Here is an 18598-nt window from a genome sequence, read left to right on the forward strand (position 1 = left end):
GCTTCACGGTTGGGATGGTGTTCTTCGGCTTGCAAGCTACCCCATTTTTCCTCCAAACATAACGATGCTCATTATGGCCAAACAGTTCTATTTTTGTTTCATCAGACCAGAGGACATTTCTCAAAAAAGGCTTCTTCCTTGCTGAGCGGCCATAACTGGAAACCCAGTTATGTCGATATAGGACTCGTTTTACTTTGGATATAGATACTTTTGTACCTGTTTCCTCCAGCATCTTCACAAGGTCCTTTGCTGTTGTTCTGGGATTGATTAGCACTTTTCGCACCAAAGTAAGTTCATCTCCAGGAGACAGAACGCGTCTCCTTCCTGAGCGGTATGACGGCTGCGTGGTCCCATGTTGTTTATACTTACGTACTATTGTTTGTACAGATGAACGTGGTACCTTCAGGCGTTTGGAAATTGCTCACAAGAATGAACCAGACTTGTGGAGGTCTACAATTCTTCTTCTGGGGTCTTGGCTGATTTATTTTGATTTTCCCATGATGTCAAGCAAAGAGGCACTGAATTTGAAGGTAGGCCTTGAAATACATCCACAGGTACACCTCCAATTGACTCAAATTATGTCAATTAGCCTATCAGAAGCTTCTAAAGCCATGACATCATTTTCTGGAATTTTCCAAGCTGTTTAAAGGCACAGTCAACTTAGTGTATGTATACTTCTGACCCACTGAAATTGTGATACAGTGAATTATAATTAAAATAATCTGTCTGTAAACAATTGTCGGAAAAATTACTTGTGTCATGCACAAAGTAGATGTCCTAACCGACTTGCCTAAACTATAGTTTGCTAACAAGACATTTGTGGAGTGGTTGAAAAACGAGTTTTAATGACTCCAACCAAAGTGTATGTAAACTTCCGACTTCAACTGTAAATGTGATTGTTATAATGTAACAAGCCCTCAATATCCTATAATCCTTCATGAAAAAATAATGTGACAGAAACGGCGGCTCCATACATGCAGCTAGTAGTGAAAGAGTAAAAGTAAATGTCCACTAAAGATCTATTTTCTCTCTAATAAGATTAACCAGACACAAACCAGAGGGCAGAGAGGACAGACGAGATGGTCACGTCTCAAGGTAATCTGAAACCTTGATGGGAAACTAACCTTCTCACACGGTACGCATCTCATTCCAGACCCCATCTACAGTCCCACTTTGGGGCAGGGGAAGGTAGCTAGGACGGAGAACAAGCTTTCACACCCTCCAGTCAAAATCAAATTATTCTGTTGAATTTGACATCAGATAATTGCAGCCCCTTAGGACTGGTGGGCTGGTAATGAAATGCTAGACAGTTTCATCCCATTAGAGTGATTAAAGCCAATACATTATTTACTACTTCAGCTGATGTTGCTACTAGAGCTGTCTAATGCCTCTGCTGCATTCCAATAAAGACTAGATCACTGCTCACTCTCCCTCAGGACTGACACACACAGGACAACTAGCACAGTTTCTCACAGTGTGTGTGTGTGTGTGTGTGTGACTGAGTAGTGTGACGTGTCTGGTGTGTCGGATTGAGTCACCATGGTGACCGGTGTGTGTGTGTGGTTCTCCTTCAGGCCATCCTTGATTGGCTGTGCCAGCAGGAAGTGACTTCCTCATTTTAAGATACAGTATTAGACTCAATCTGTCCTTCACTGTCACCAGTGGGAGGCCTTTTGATTATTTATTTTTTCGTTCTTTTTTCCAATCTCTTTTTGTTCTCTCAGTTTTTGTGAAGCAGCCATTCACAGAAATGATTCTCTCCACCACTAAAGAAAGATACATACTTTTGTTGGCTTGTGTTTCCAATATTTTTTCTATTCGTCCAAGTACATCTACAGTGGGAGAACAAAGTATTTAGTCAGCCACCAATTGTGCAAGTTCTCCCACTTAAAAAGATGAGAGAGGCCTGTAATTTTCATCATAGGTACACGCCAACTATGACAGACAAAATGACAAAAAATAATTCAGAAAATCACATTGTAGGATTTTTAATGAATTTATTTGCAAATTATGGTGGAAAATAAGTATTTGGTCAATAACAAAAGTTTCTCAATACTTTGTTATATACCCTTTGTTGGCAATGACACAGGTCAAACGTTTTCTGTAAGTCTTCACAAGGTTTTCACACACTGTTGCTGGTATTTTGGCCCATTCCTCCATGCAGATCTCCTCTAGAGCTGTCGCTGGGTAACACGGACTTTCAACTCCCTCCAAAGATTTTCTATGGGGTTGAGATCTGGAGACTGGCTAGGCCACTCCAGGTCCTTGAAATGCTTCTTACGAAGCCACTCCTTCGTTGCCCGGGCGTTGTGTTTGGGATCATTGTCATGCTGAAAGACCCAGCCACGTTTCATCTTCAATGCCCTTGCTGATGGAAGGAGGTTTTCACTCAAAATCTCACGATACATGGCCCCATTCATTCTTTCCTTTACACGGATCAGTCGTCCTGGTCCCTTTGCAGAAAAACAGCCCCAAAGCATGATGTTTCCACCCCCATTCTTCACAGTAGGTATGGTGTTCTTTGGATGCAACTCAGCATTCTTTGTCCTCCAAACACGACGAGTTGAGTTTTTACCAAAAAGTTCTATTTTGGTTTCATCTGACCATATGACATTCTCCCAATCCTCTTCTGGATCATCCAAATGCACTCTAGCAAACTTCAGACGGGCCTGGACATGTACTGGCTTAAGCAGGGGGACACGTCCCGCACTGCAGGATTTGAGTCCCTGGCAGCGTAGTGTGTTAATGATGGTAGGCTTTGTTACTTTGGTCCCAGCTCTCTGCAGGTCATTCACTAGGTCCCCCCGTGTGGTTCTGGGATTTTTGCTCACCGTTCTTGTGATCATTTTGACCCCATGGGGTGAGATCTTGCGTGGAGCCCCAGATCGAGGGAGATTATCAGTGGTCTTGTATGTCTTCCATTTCCTAATAATTGCTCCCACAGTTGATTTCTTCAAACCAAGCTGCTTACCTATTGCAGATTCAGTCTTCCCAGCCTGGTGCAGGTCTACAATTTTGTTTCTGGTGTCCTTTGACAGCTCTTTGGTCTTGGCCATAGTGGAGTTTGGAGTGTGACTGTTTGAGGTTGTGGACAGGTGTCTTTTATACTGATAACAAGTTCAAACAGGTGCCATTAATACAGGTGACGAGTGGAGGACAGAGGAGCCTCTTAAAGAAGAAGTTACAGGTCTGTGAGAGCCAGAAATCTTGCTTGTTTGTAGGTGACCAAATACTTATTTTCCACCATAATTTGCAAATAAATTCATTAAAAATCCTACAATGTGATTTTCAGGAAAACATTTTCTCATTTTGTCTGTCATAGTTGACGTGTACCTATTATGAAAATTACAGGCCTCTCTCATCTTTTTAAGTGGGAGAACTTGCACAATTGGTGGCTGACTAAATACTTTTTTTCCCCACTGTATGTGTGCTATATTGAAACAATTTGCCTGTGTTTACGTTGTAAACTGCTGTATGTTACCTTTTTACTTAAACCAGAGAGAGAGAGAAGGGGGTGATAGAGAGAGAGAGAGAGATGGAGAGAAAGGGGGTTACACAGAGAGACAGACAGAGTGATGAGTACCATGAAAATGAGAGTGCTGAAGGTTGTTTATTGCATGTTCGATTGTGTTGATATTGACCCGTGTGTAGTGTGTGTTGTGAGTACAGTATCTGTGCTGAGTGGACTATCAGGGTCAAGACTAAAATAAGATTTCTAAAAGATCACATAGAAAGACAACCGTTCCAATATGCTGAAGCCACCTGGAGTGGTAGCTAACCAATTGCAAATTAGTGTAAATAATTCTAGCTAGTTATGCTGGCTAATGTAGTGAAATGTGGGGCAAAACAATTCCCTTATGACCTTCTTCGTTGCATTGAAGATTCCCAAACACAGTGCACCTAAGATCCTAATGACATCACAATCTTGGAGAAAAATCTGGCCTTAATGGCCATGTACTGTTATAATCTCCACCCGGCACAGCCTGGTTGGCCACCCCTCAGCCTGGTTCCTCTCTAGGTTTCTTCCTAGGTTTCTGCCTTTCTAAGGAGTTTTTCCTAGCCACCTTGCTTCTACATCTGCATTGCTTGCTGTTTGGGGTTTTAGGCTGGGTTTCTGTATAGCACTTTGTGACATCTGCTGATGTAAAAAGGGCTTTATAAATACATTTGATTGATTGATTGAATAATACATAGCTGTGTCTTCCTTCCTGGTTGGCTCACCCTGTTTGGATCCGCTGCGGTCGTCGCTAGGCCCGGTGTTGGGCGTGTACTTGGTGTCACGGGTGGCGGCACTGTGTCTCGTCCAATCAAAGTCGTCATTCTTGTCCTGCGTGAACATACAGATGGGCTCCTCTTCGAAGCTGCAGTGGAACTCTCCTGAAGCACGGGTCAAAAAACCACTGTTATAGTCATCATAGAAATAGAAATACTAGAACCTCAACATATGTCTGGTTTTAAAGTAATAGATGAAAGCTGCAGTAACTCTCATGAAACACGGACAGAGAAACACTGTTATAGTCATAATACAGTCAAAATGTAGACATAAAAATGGAAATACTAGACAGAACCTACTCATGTTATCTCTATGGCTATAGTAGATCAAATCAAATTGTAATGGTCACGTGCTGAATACAACAGATGTAGACTTTACTGTGAAATGCTTACTTACGAGCCCATTCCCAACAATGCAGAGTTAAAAAGTAAGACAAATATTTGCTAAATAAAAAAGGAAATAGTAACACAATAAAATAACAAATGACCATGATGACATTGGCTACTGAACCATGAATGAATGGCGGTGGTACATTCTATAATGGGACCTGCTGTTGTATTCTTGTGTTGATCATGTGAATAAACACATGGGTCAATGGTTACTATTATGCATGTCTACCAATGAGAGCAGTAAAGCTGAGTTCACCCAATGAATAGCTGACCATGAATCAATCTAGTGGTCCATGATTGACTGCTATGAATGGCTTCAGATAGCTGACCATGAATCAATCTAGTGGACCATGATTGACTGCTATGAATGGCTTCAGATAGCTGACCATGAATCAATCTAGTGGACCATGATTGACTGCTATACAATGCATTCTATAAGACGACATACTGCTGAAGTTAATCATGTGAAAATCAACACGGGTCGATGCATGTGTTTCTAACAATGAGAGAGCTCTTAGCCTCGCAAAGCCACCTGATCCCGCGAGCTTACATTAAACGTTGCACTGATATCTGTGCAGCGTTTAATATAAGCTCGCAGGATCAGGTGGCTTTGCGAGGCTAAGAGCTATGGCTTGAGGAATGTAATCTCTGACCATGAACAACACTATTGAACCATGAATGGTGGCAGTGCATTATATAAGTAGAAATGATGCTGTACTACTGTTGAAAAACACATAGGTTGTGGATCAAGTGTGGCTATGGGAAGGCCTAAGGCTAGAAGTCAGAGGTTACTGTGAGGTAACCCCAACGGTACTCTCAAAGAGCTATGGCCGTCATCTCAAGGTTGAGAAGACACACATGGGAGCAGGAAGGCAGACAGGCAAACAAATACACACACACACACACACACTTAAGAGACCCCATTAAATCCATTTGCTAAGCCTAACACTTCTCGGAAATTCATATATAACTCACTATTATAATTATAATGGCGCCAGAGGGGATGCTGCCGTTTTACGGGCTTCTAACCAATTGTGCTATTTTGTGTGTTTTTTCGCATTGTTTGTACCTTATTTTGTACATTTTACAATGTTTCTACTACTGTCTCTTATGACTGAAAATAGTTTCTGGATATCAGAACAGCGATTACTCACCTTGAACTGGATGAATATTTTTTCTTTAATGAGTCTGACGCAAAGGATATACTGTTGTTCCTGGACCAGGCCCAAATCCCTGTCGCATGAAGAGAAGACAGAGATACAGGGGCCGCAGATCTGGGTGCCTTGTGAGAATTAGTCGGCGAGTGGGTAACCCGCCTCTACCATCCGTCATATTGGCCAACGTGCAATCACTGGAGAATAAACTGGATGAGCTCTGTTCGAGACTATCCTACCAATGGGACATTAAAAACTGTAATGTTTTATGTTTCCCCGAGTCGTGGCTGAACGACGACATGGATAATATACAGTTGGCTGGTTTTTCCATGCATCGGCAAGACAGAACAGCTACCTCCGGTAAGAATTACAGGCAACAGAATTACAGGCAACATCCGCACCGAGCTAAAGCTGCCACTTTCAAGGAGCGGGACACTAATCCGGACACTTATAAGAAATCCCGCTATGCCCTCAGACAAACCATCAAACAGGCAAAGTGTCAATACAGGACTAAGATTGAATCCTACTACACCGGCTCTGACACTCGTCGGATGTGGCAGGGCTTGCAAACTATTATGGACTACAAAGGGAAACTCAGCAGCGAGCTGCCCATTGACGCGAGACTACCAGACGGGCTATATGCCTTTTATGCTCGCTTCGAGGCAAGCAACACTGAAGCATGCATGCATGAGAGCACCAGCTGTTCCGGACGACTGTGTGATCACGGTCTCCGTAGCCGATGTGAGCAAGACCTTTAAACAGTTCAACATGCACAAGGCCGCGGGGCCAGACGGATTACCAGGACGTGTACTCAGAGCATGCGCGGACCAACTGGCAAGTGTCTTCACGGACATTTTCAACGTCTCCCTGACCGAGTCTGTAATACCTACATGTTTCAAGCAGACCACCATAGTCCCTGTACCCAAGAGCGCCAAAGTAACCTGCCTAAATGACTACCGCCCCGTAGCACTCACGTTGGTAGCCATGAAGTGCTTTGAAAGGCTGGTCATGGCTCACATCAACACCATCATCCCAGAAACCCTAGACCCACTCCAATTCGCATACCACCTCAACAGATCCACAGATGACGCAATCTCAATGCTGTTCATTGACTACAGCTCAGCGTTCAACACCATAGTGCCCACAAAGCTCATCATTAAGCTAAGGACCCTGGGACTAAACACCTCCCTCTGCAACTGGATACTGGACTTCCTGACGGGCCGCCCCCCAGATGGTAAGGATAGGCAACAACACATCTGCTACGCAGGGGTGCGTGCTTAGTCCCCTCTTGTACTCCCTGTTCACCCACGACTACGTGGCCAAGCACGACTCCAACACCATCATTAAGTTTGCTGACGACACAACGGTGGGAGGCTTGATCACCGACAATGATGAGACAGCCTATAGGGAGGAGGTCAGAGACCTCTCCCTCAACGTGGACAAGACAAAGGAGCTAATTGCGGACTACAGGAAAAGGAGGGCCGAACACGCCCCCATTCACATCGACAGGGCTGTAGTGGAGCTGGTCGAGAGCTTCAAATTCCTACAAACTGTCCAAACACACCAAGACAGTGGTGAAGGGGGCACGACAATGCCTATTCCCCTTCAGGAGACTGAAAATATTTGGCATGGGTCCCCAGATCCTCAAAGGTTCTACAACTGCACCATCGAGAGTATCCTGACCGGTTGCATCACCGCCTGGTATGGCAACTGTTTGGCATCCGACCGTAAGGCGCTACAGAGGGTAATGCGTACGGCCCAGTACATCACTGGGGCCAAGCTTCCTGCCATCCAGGACCTCTATACTAGGCGGTGTCAGAGGAAGGCCCTAAAAATTGTCAAAGACTCCAGTCACCCAAGTCATAGACTGTTCTCTCTGCTACCGCGTGGCAAGCGGTACCGGAGTGCCAAGTCTAGGTCAAAAAGGCTCCTTAACAGCTTCTACCTCCAAGCAATAAGACTGCTGAACAGCTTAACAAATGGCTACCCTGACTATTTGCATTGTTGTTACTCGCCGTTTTATCTATGCATAGTCACTTTACCACTACCTACATGTACATACTACCTCAATTATCTCGACTAACCTGTACCCCCCGCACATTGGCTCGGTACCGGTACCCCCTGTATATAGTCTCGTTATTATTATTGTATTGTGTTACTTTTTTTTTTACTTTCGTTTATTTAGTAAATATTTTCTTAACTCTATTTTCTTAAAACTGCATTGTTGATTAAGGGCTTGTAAGTAAGCATTTCACTGTAAGGTCTAAATCTGTTGTATTCGGCGCATGTGAAAAATAAGATGTTATTTTATTTGATATGGAACAATATAATATGATATCAATACCATATAATCAGAAGACATTTAGAAACAGAACTCTACTCAAAGGGTGGGTAAAAAAACTGCATTTAGATTCCGGATGCGGGCGCGTGCGATAAATATTCATAGATTTATTAAAAGGTAGCTGGGAGCAGTTTGGAGTGGCGACCTCGGTGGAGGCAGGAGCTAGACGCTTTACACATGTGGTGGAGAGAAGATGAGGAGGAGAGAGGGAGTGATGGAGAGAGAGAGAGAGGGGAGTGAGAGAGAAAGTGAGAGACACACACACACACACACACACATACAGGGAGAGAGAGAGAGAGCGAGATAGTGTGTGGCCAAGCTAAGACAGCCAGAAAGAGAGAGATGGGCCTCAGCTCTTGACTCCTCTCCCCTCCAGCCTTCAGGCATGCACATCTAAATGGGGTTCTAGCCCCTAGCGTCTCGCTGGTAATGTCAATCCACTGTAAGCTAAACTAAATGGACCTGGGCCTTACTGGAGATAGACGGGGGATTAGGAGAGGAGTGGAGGGGAAACAATGTAGATGATGTGGAGGAGAAGCAGATGAAGGAAGAGGAAGAGATGGAAAAGGGGGAGGAGGAGGGGGAGGAGGGTATTTGGAGGGGAGGATCAGAGAGGAGGATGAGGTGTACAGATTAGATATGTAGTTTAGATAAGATTGGCTGCAATCTATAGGGGGTTTGATAATGACGCTAGTAATTATTATATTTGGGATTTGTATGTGGTAACGGCTGCTAACCCAACACATTAACACAATACACTTCTGCAAATGAGTGCTTGTGAAGTAGGGAGTAGTAAATGTGGAGTTTTCCTGTGATAAGATACCGTAGCTGGAATGTACATGGGACCTGATTATCACATAATGTGAGAACATTAGAAAGAACACATGAAATGCATTAATAAGCACTATACACATGCACGCACACACCCCGCACGCACACACACACACACCCTTCACCCCCTGCCCACACACACACACACACACAAACACACTGAAAATGACTATCTCTCCTCCACACATTGTTCTATAGAATACTAAGCAGCTCTTCCCAGTGTAGTTACAGTGAGCTCCAAAAGTATTGGGGCAGTGACAAATTTTTTGTTGTTTTGGCTCCTTACTCCAGCACTTTAGATTTGAAATGATACAATGACTATGAGGTTAAAGTGCAGACTGTCAGCTTTAATTTAACAGTATTTTAATCCATATCGGGTGAACATTTAGAAATTACAGCACTTTTTGTACATTGTCCCCCCATTTTAAGGGACCAAAAGTATTGGGACAAATTCACTTATGTGTATTAAAGTAATAAAAAGGTAAGTATTTGGTCCCATATTCATAGCATGCAATGACTACATCAAGCGTTGTTGGATGCGTTTGCTGTTTGTTTTGGTTGTGTTTCAGATTATTTTCTGCCCAATAGAAATGAATGGTAAAAATGTGTCATTTTGGAGTCACTTTTACTGTAAATAAGAAAAGAATATGTTTCTAAACACCTCTACACTAATGTCAATGCTACCATGATTATGGATAATCCTGAATGAATCGTGAATAATGATGATTGAGAAAGTTACAGATGCACAAGTCATACCCCCAAGACATGCTAACCTCTTACCATTGCAATAACAGGGCACAAAATAATCTGAAACACAACCAAAACAAATGCATCCAACAAATGTGTAGAGTCGCAAGCTTGATGTAGTCATTGCGTGCTATGAATTTGGGACCAAATACTTAACTTTTTACTACTTTAATACACATAGAGTATACGTGAATTTGTCCCAATACTTTTGGTCCCCTAAAATGTGGGGACTATGTACCAAAAGTGCTGTAATGTCGGTTCACCCGATATGGATGAAAATACCCTCAAATTAAAGCTGACAGTCTGTACTTTAACCTCATACTCATTGTATCATTTCAAATCCAAAGTGCTGGAGTACAGAGCCAAAACAAACACAAAATTGTCACTGTCCCAATACTTTCGGAGCTCACTGTATATAGAATATTACAGTAGAACTACTCCACAGGACTCTCCACAACCAACAAGTCTCCCTGCTGCTCCCAGGGCTGCTCAGCTCTGCCTAGTTCAGGTCTGAGGGATGTTCCTCATAATGTTCAGAAGTATGCTAAGTGATGTGACAGACTTAATAAATAAAGCTGTTACTTACTCAGGTGAGGGTTGACAGGAGCTGAAAAAACAAAATGGCAGAGCGAGAGAGAGAGAAAGATATTAGTAAACAATACAATAGTGTTCCATCACTTAAACAGCACTTTGCTGACTCAGACAATGGTTTGGGTTTTGTCCTTGATGTGTACTGAGTCACAATAGATCATAATGTCATAGTACACAAACAGTGTGTAATTTAACCTTATTAACAGAAAGATGTAATGACTGAAAATAAGAAGCAGCTGGTATACTTTGAAGTCTGTTTCCTGATGGCTATCATCTCAACTTCTAATGCCACATTTTCTCAGAGTACAATTAGCTGTAGAGTTTCAATCCCCCATTGGAAATGGAAATGTTAATCAACTTTTAAATGTCATAACTGATAAAGAAATCATCTCCAGTGCAGCAGAGACAATCATTATCAGAGTTAAAGATGGGAAGGGATCCAATAACAAATGAAAGACATTTGAAATAAAAGAGGATACAAATCTGAAATCTGTCCACACACATGCACGAACACACGTACACACATACACGTACACACACACACACACAGACACACACATTTCCCCCTCCGTGCTATCTCTATTTACTGTGTGAGATTGGGATTACTAAGAATAGCCCGACCACATTAATGAGCTTATAAATAAAACAGATTATCACTATTACCCTTTATTTGTCTTGCTGATGTCTTTACCCAAGGTGACTTCCACTAACAAGTGCCCTAACCTAATTAAATACACTGCGAGGCATGTGAGTCACATAATGTGCCTCATCTCAATAATCTGTAGGAATACCCCTTGGTAGTGTTTGATAAGGGCCAGGAGTTTTGCCTGAATATGTGACGTGATGAGGAAAAATGTAGGGCCTTTTATAACTTTTAACTTGGGCCTAGTCCAGTATAGTGTTCCTATATTAAAATAGCTGTTAGGGTCATTATGCATTCTACCTGCCTCTTCTCTGCCTAGCTTCATCAACATTCCTCATTGATCATTTAAGAGGGTTTAGCTCCGTGGCAAACACCGAAACGTCAAGGGTAAAAAAACTGTTTGTTTCAATATAAACCAGTTAGCCCTGCAGTAAATGTTTTGTGGAGTAAATACAATTTAAGCTGTCAGGAAGATGCATGACGTTTTAATGATCGATTCCTGTCCCTGTGAATAGATGTGATACATCAGCTTATCTGCAAAACTGTGTTACCTTTACCAACAATGATTTATGGACACAGCGACTCATGGAAGGAATTGATTTGAATCCACTCGATTAAAACAAGCAATAACAAATCATCCCCACAAAAAAAAACATGTGTAAAGGACTATTGGTTAAGAACTGAAGGGCTGGCTGGGTCTCTTATACACGGAGGCAAACTGAAAGGCCTGAGCGAACGTTATAGAATATGTAATCAAATACATTTTTCTGACTCATTGTTGCAATTTAGCTACAAGGACAGCTGTTTGTCAATCCATAACAAGAAAAGGGAGAAGAATGACAGGAAATAAGAGATAGTGGAACAGAGGAAAGAGGAGAGGAAGAGGGAGGGAGAGGATGATGGAATATAACTAAACGTGTCTGAAGTTGGAAAGAGGAAGGGGGAGGAAAGAGGAGAGAAGAGGAAAGGAGAGGGGGGGAAAGAGAAGAGACAAGAGGAGAGGATGATAAGAGAGGAGAAGAAAGGAGAAGAGAGGAGAGGACAGAAGAGGAGAGAATAAATGCAAGAAGGACGGTTTTAACCTTTATGGAAAGTTTCACACAACACCATCACTGTAGCATGATGTACTACAGTACCCATTAAGCCAAAATACGACCAAACGTGAAGGCAATTATTTTGTAAAGACTTCCATATTTCATTGAAACCAGTAGCCTATTTCTTTCATGTTCTATTGGTTTTAAAATCCACTTTCTTTCATTGTCCAGTAGCCAAAAGGCACAATTCTAGTGATATTAGCAACCCATGCTAGTTGTACATTTCTAAAGGATATTTTCATCACTGTCTCATGAAACCAGCGGTACGCTTTTGACAACAGTGTTTTCCTGCTAACTGCATTATGGAACGAACATTCGCTCTTAGCCTACTGCCTTGTGCATTGCTGCACTTATAATGTGAAGACATAATAGTTTATCAACATTTTAAGCTAAACGTTCTGATCTGCTGCATCAGCATCATTGCTTTTTATATTTTTTTGATGTAGCCTAGGCCTACTGGTTGTATGAATTTGGGATCTATCATCCCACAAATGTCCCAGAGTTTGTTTGGAATAGGCTATTTATTTCACGCACAGAACAAGAAGCTGACCAATAGAAATGGTAAATTCGTGCTGTGGGGATGTTTTTCATCGGCAGGGACTGGGAAACTGGTCAGAATGGAAGGAATGATGGATGGCGCTAAATACAGGGAAATTCTTGAGAGAAACCTGTTTCAGTCTTCCAGAGATTTGAGACTGGGACGGAGGTTCACCTTCCAGCAGGACAATGACCCTAAGCATACTGCTAAAGCAACACTTGAGTGGTTTAAGGGGAAACATTTAAATGTCTTGGAATGGCCTATTGAGAATCTGTGGTATGACTTAAAGATTGCTGTACACCAGCGGAACCCATCCAACTTGAAGGAGCTGGAACAGTTTTGCCTTGAAGAATGGGCAAAAATCCCAGTGGCAAGATATGCCAACCTTATAGAGACATACCCCAAGAGACTTGCAGCTGTAATTGTTGCAAAAGGTGGCTCTACAAAGTATTGACTTTGGGGGGGTGAATAGTTATGCACGCTCAAGTTTTCTGTTTTTGTGTCTTATTTCTTGTTTGTTTCTTCAAAGTGGTAGGCATGTTGTGTAAATCAAATGATACAAAAAAACAATTTTATTTCCAGGTTGTAAGGCAACAAAATAGGAAAAATGCCAAGGAGCGTGAATACTTTCGCAAGCCACTGTACACATACACTAAATGACCAAAAGTATGTGGACACCTGCTCGTCGAACATACTACTAGATGTCTGCCAGTGCATCTTGTTTCAAATCCATCATGTTAACTGTGATACGATATGAGTTTATTGACCGCCACACACATTAGGGGCCCGGCCAGAATGCACACACACACACACACACACACACACACACACACACACACACACACACACACACACAGGGGCCGGCTAGGACACGCACGCACGCATGCGCATGCACACACACACACACACACACAGAGAGACTTAATCTTGGCAGGCTGCCCTGTCCACTGGTCCGCTACTGTATTACAAAGCAGATCGTTCAATGGCAAGGCTCAAGGTCCCGATAGCCCAGAACAACCCGACTGCTCATAAACAGACAATCCCCAATCCCAACCACCGCTCTGCTCTCTCTCCAAAATTCACATCAATCACGTTTAAAGGGTCTGGTATTGGAGAGCAGCCATCTCTTTCTGAGAAAAACTGTGACGGCATGTTCATGGCTCAAAACCACCCATCGGGTTAATCACTGTGAATTCCAGAAACTGCTTGAATCTCAAGGACAAAATACCTTTGGGATCACATCGGTGTGTCCATCATTTGAAGTGTTTTCTCTTTCTCACTTTTTTTCTGTCTTTCTGCTTCTGTCTCTCTATCTAGCTTTCTGTGGATGCATCCACAGGCCATCACTATTCTTCAATCTCCAGCATGTCTCCTGCGCCGAGAGAGGGAAGGAGAGGAGGAGAGAGAACAAATTGGCGAGAGTGACTTTAATCCCCTCACTCTGAGGTTCTGCGTGGATGACCTTAACAGCAGTAGTGTAAACTGCAGGGGATGGCTCAGCCTTGTCCCTGGACACAGTGACACAGACAGGAGACAAGTAAGAGAACAGAATCACACAACTGGCTTCCCAGTGACCCGCTGACCTGGGGTAGAGGGCGTTAGAGAGGTCACCCACAGCACAATGCTAGATATACTCACAGTCAGATTTAGTGAGGGTTTGATGCAAGGGGAAACATGATAGGGCAGACATTACATTTCAGCACAAAAGCAACCTATAATAGAGAGCCTTCGTTATACTGCCAATGTGTGTGACAGTAAGGTGGCCACCTACACATTAAATCTGTTTTGGAAGGGCTGTTGGAAAGCGAAAACTGAATTTCGATCAGCAAACAGCTGCTGACTTTGTCACAACAGCAGAATCCAAGAGAGTGTGGGAGAGTGGTGACACTGCCATTCTTCATACCCCAGCCAGCTTGGGACACTAAGCAGTTTTCACCAACAAACACACACAGCAAACCTGCTACCCTCTGATATTTGGCCCACATAGGAGGGATTGCTCATCCTGCCGTACTGTCAGACCCAAATCTGTGTACTAGACCATCATCATCATAATCATCATCGTCATAGTCAACATCATCATCACAGAAGACAATGATGAGCTAGGTCTAACTCAATCTAGGTCTACAGGAAATTGGTCTAATGTTGATCCATAGTCATTATCTTACTTTCCTGCAACTCAAAAACACTATGAAACATATGGCAAATTATATTTCCTATCAACTAGCTAACCTCAGGTAGTATAATAACAGTGTAATAATGACATATCTTTTCATCAGATTCTTGATGTCTCTGCTTTGATTACAGGATATGCCTAGGGATATCCACTCACTCATTAAACTCAGTTCCTCTATTTATTAGTTTGAAGAATCACATAAAGTATGAGAGTGATAATGATAGTAGCATGGTAATTCCAACAATATTTCATATGCCAGTCTCAAGTTTAAAGTTTTAATGTCACATGCACAAGTACAGTGAAATGTAGTTCTTGCAAACTCAAAACCCAACAATGCAATAAGCAATAACAATGTAATACTAGAAAAGAAAACACATGAGAAATAAGAAGAAATATGAAGAACACAATAAGTAAGTTAGCATACCATATACAGGGTCAGCTCCAATACCATATTTACAATGTGCAGGGATACTGGAGTGATGGAGGTAGATATGTATACATTTACATTTACATTTTAGTCATTTAGCAGACGCTCTTATCCGGAGCGACTTACAGTTAGTGAATGCATACATAATTATTTTTTTTCATACTGGCCCCCCGTGGGAAACGAACCCACATCCCGGCCGGCCAAACCCTCCCCTACCTTGGACGATGGGTATACAGGTAAGGGGCCCAGGAACAGGATCTACTGTAAGAGTAGCAGCATCTTGTATGTGAGTGGGTGTGCGTGTGTGTAGAGTCAGTATAAATGTATGTGCATATTATGTGTGAGTGAGCAGATGATGGAGTGAGTGTGTTTGTGAGTGTAAAGGGCCCTGTGAGTGTGCATAATAAAAGGTCAATAGGGATACAAGGTTAACTCAGATTGTTAGTGTTAGCTATTTATCAGTCTTATTGCTTGGGGATAGAAGCTGTTCAAGAGCCTGTTGGTGCCAGACTTGATGCTCCGGTACTGCTTGCGATTTTCCGGGCCTTCCTACCACACCGCCTGATATAGATGTTCTGGACGGCATGGAGCTCGGCCCCAGTGATGACCTGGGCTGTCTGCACCACCCTCTGTAGCGCCATGCGATCGAGGGCAGTGCTATTGCCATACCAGGCAGTGATGCAGCCAGTCAAAATGCTCTCAATGGTACAGCTGTAGAACCTTTTGAGGATTTGAGGGCCCATGCCAAACCTTTTCAATCTCCTGTGGGGGTAGAGGCGCTGTTGCGCATTCTTCACGACTGTGCGTGTGCGTTTGGGCCATGTTAAGGCTTTAGTGATTTGAACACCGAGGAACTTGAAGCTCTCGACCTGCTCCACTGCCGCCCTGTCGATGTGGATGGGGGCGTGCTCCACTGCTCGCCCCCCCATTTCCTGTAGTCCACGATCAGCTCCCTGGTCTTACTGACGTTGAGGGAGAGGTTGTTGTCTCGGCACCACACTGCCAGGTCACTGACCTCCTCCTTTTAGGCTGACTCATCGTCGCCGGTGATCAGGCCTACCACCGTTGTGTCGTCAGCAAACTTGATAATGGTGTTGGAGTTGTGCGTGGCCGCGCAGTCGTGGGTGAACAGGGAGTACAGGAGGGGGACTAAGCACACATCCTCTGGGGTCGGTGACAGCCCTCACACCCGGCACGATGTTGTTGTTGTCAAAGATTGCATAAAATGCATTGAGTTCGTCTGGTAGAGAGGCATGGTTGGGCAGACCACGATTGGGTCTTCCTTTGTCATCCGTAATGGACTGTAGTCCTTGCCACATGCGGCGGGCATCGGCGCCTGTATAATATAATTCCACCTTATTCCTATATTGTCCTTTTGCTTGTTTGATGACTCTGAAGAGGTCATAGGGGGACTTCTTGGACTTATTCCTGTCCTCGGCTGTAGCATCAGGGTTGTCTACGATAGCTCTGTGTTCGGTAGCCCTGTCCTTTAGTTTAGCGCCAACCTCGGTGTTAATCCAGGGCTTTTGATTGGGGAAATCAATCCCTAGCATACAGCCTTTCCACTAGCCTGCTAGCATGTGGTTGTGTAGTAGTGGGAGGTAATGCAGTCCTAGGCCCATTCCTTGGCCTAGGCTACAGTAATTAGCTATTTGCACAGTCACATGCACGCACGCACACACACATACGGGCACACTGGGGCTTTGAGCCGCTCAGAGCTGCAGCAACAGCCTCTCACAGCTCTGATGAGCTGCAGTAAAATGGAATCATTCAAAACTTCAGCAGTCAGGCAGCAGATCATCTCAGGTTGTAGAACACAGCATCGCAGGCAGGCAGACGGTATGTGACAAGCTAGCAGCAAAGTCAGTGTCAGAGTGCTTCTCAATCACAGGTCCTATAGCTTAACTAGCTTTGCTAACAAACATCAGAAAGTATTCACACCCCTTAACATTTTCCTCATTTTGTTGTGTTACAGCCTGACTTTAAAATTGATTAAATTGAGATTTTGTGTCACTGATCTACACACAATACCCCATAATGTCAAAGTGGAATTATGTTTTTAGAAATGTTTACAAATTAATTAAAAATGAAAAGCTGAAATCAATACATATTCAACCCCTTAACAAATCACATAACAAGTTGCATGGACTCTTTCTGTGTACAATAATAGTGGTTAACATGATTGTTGAATGACTTCCCCATCTCTGTACCCCACACATACAATTATCTGTAAGATCCCTCAATTAAGTAGTGAATTTCAAGCACATATTCAACCACAAAGTCCAGGGAGGTTTTTCAAAGACCCGCAAAGAAGGGCACCGATTGGTACACTAAGTGACCAAAAGTATGTGGACACCTGCTTGTCGAACATCTCATTCAAAATCATGGGCATTAATATGGAGTTGGTCCCCCCTTTGTGCTATGACAGCCTCCACTCTTCTGGGAAGGCTTTCCACTAGATGTTGGAACACTGCTGCGGGGACATGCTTCCAATCAGCCACTTAGACAATTAGTGAGGTCGGGCACTGATGTTGGGCGATTAGGGCTGGCTCGCAGTCGGCATTCCAATTCATCCCAAAGGTGTTCGATGGGGTTGAGGTCAGGGCTCTGTGCAGGCCAGTCAAGTTCTTCCACACAGATCTCGACAAACCATTTCTGTATGGACCTCGCTTTGTGCACGGAGGCATTGTCATGCTGAAACAGGAAAGGGCCTTCCCCAAACTGTTCCCACAAAGTTGGAAGCACAGAATCATCTACAATGTCATTGTATGCTGTAGCATTAAGATTTCCCTTCACTGGAACTAAGGGGCCTAGCCCAAACCATGAAAATCAGCCCCAGACCTTGATTCCTCCTCCACCAAACTTTACACTTGGCACTTTGCATTCAGGCAGGTAGCGTTCTCCTGGCATCCGCCAAACCCAGATTTGTCCGTCGGACTGCCAGATGGTGAAGCCTGATTCATCACTCCAGAGAACACGTTTCCACTGCTCCAGAGTCCAATGGCAGAGAGCCTTACACCACTCCAGCCGACACTTGGCATTGCGCATGGTGATCTTAGGCTTGTGTGCGACAGCTCGGCCATGAAGAACAGTTCTTGTGATGACATTGCTTCCAGAGGCAGTTTGGATCTCGGTAGTGAGTGTTACAACCGAGGACAGATGATTTTTACGTGCTTCAGCACTCGGCGGACCCGTTTTGTGAGCTTGTGCACGTCACGGCTGAGCCGTTGTTGCTCCTAGAAGTTTCCACTTCACTATAACAGCACATACAGTTGACCGGGGCAGCTCTAGCAGGGCAGAAATTTGACAAACGGACTTGTTGGATAGGTGGCATCCTATGACGGTGCCACGTTGAAAGTCACTGCAGTAAGGCTCGAATCCAGGCTCTGTCGCAGCC

General features: G+C 43.6%; 1 protein-coding gene across 5 annotated transcripts in view; it reads right to left on the reverse strand.

The window, feature by feature from the left end:
- LOC121552926 (MAM domain-containing glycosylphosphatidylinositol anchor protein 2-like) overlaps window positions 1-18598 on the reverse strand; it is a 408550-nt gene that overhangs the window by 35659 nt on the left and 354293 nt on the right. For all 5 annotated transcript variants that reach the window (XM_045211335.1, XM_045211339.1, XM_045211337.1 and 2 more), the window contains exons 13-14: window positions 10322-10342; window positions 4222-4377 (exon numbers count right to left, since the gene is read on the reverse strand). In XM_045211335.1, coding sequence (XP_045067270.1) covers window positions 4222-4377; window positions 10322-10342 — 177 coding nt within the window. The remainder of the gene's footprint in view (window positions 1-4221; window positions 4378-10321; window positions 10343-18598) is intronic.

Source organism: Coregonus clupeaformis, chromosome 36 (assembly GCF_020615455.1).
Source record: "Coregonus clupeaformis isolate EN_2021a chromosome 36, ASM2061545v1, whole genome shotgun sequence".
Taxonomy (NCBI): domain Eukaryota; kingdom Metazoa; phylum Chordata; class Actinopteri; order Salmoniformes; family Salmonidae; genus Coregonus; species Coregonus clupeaformis.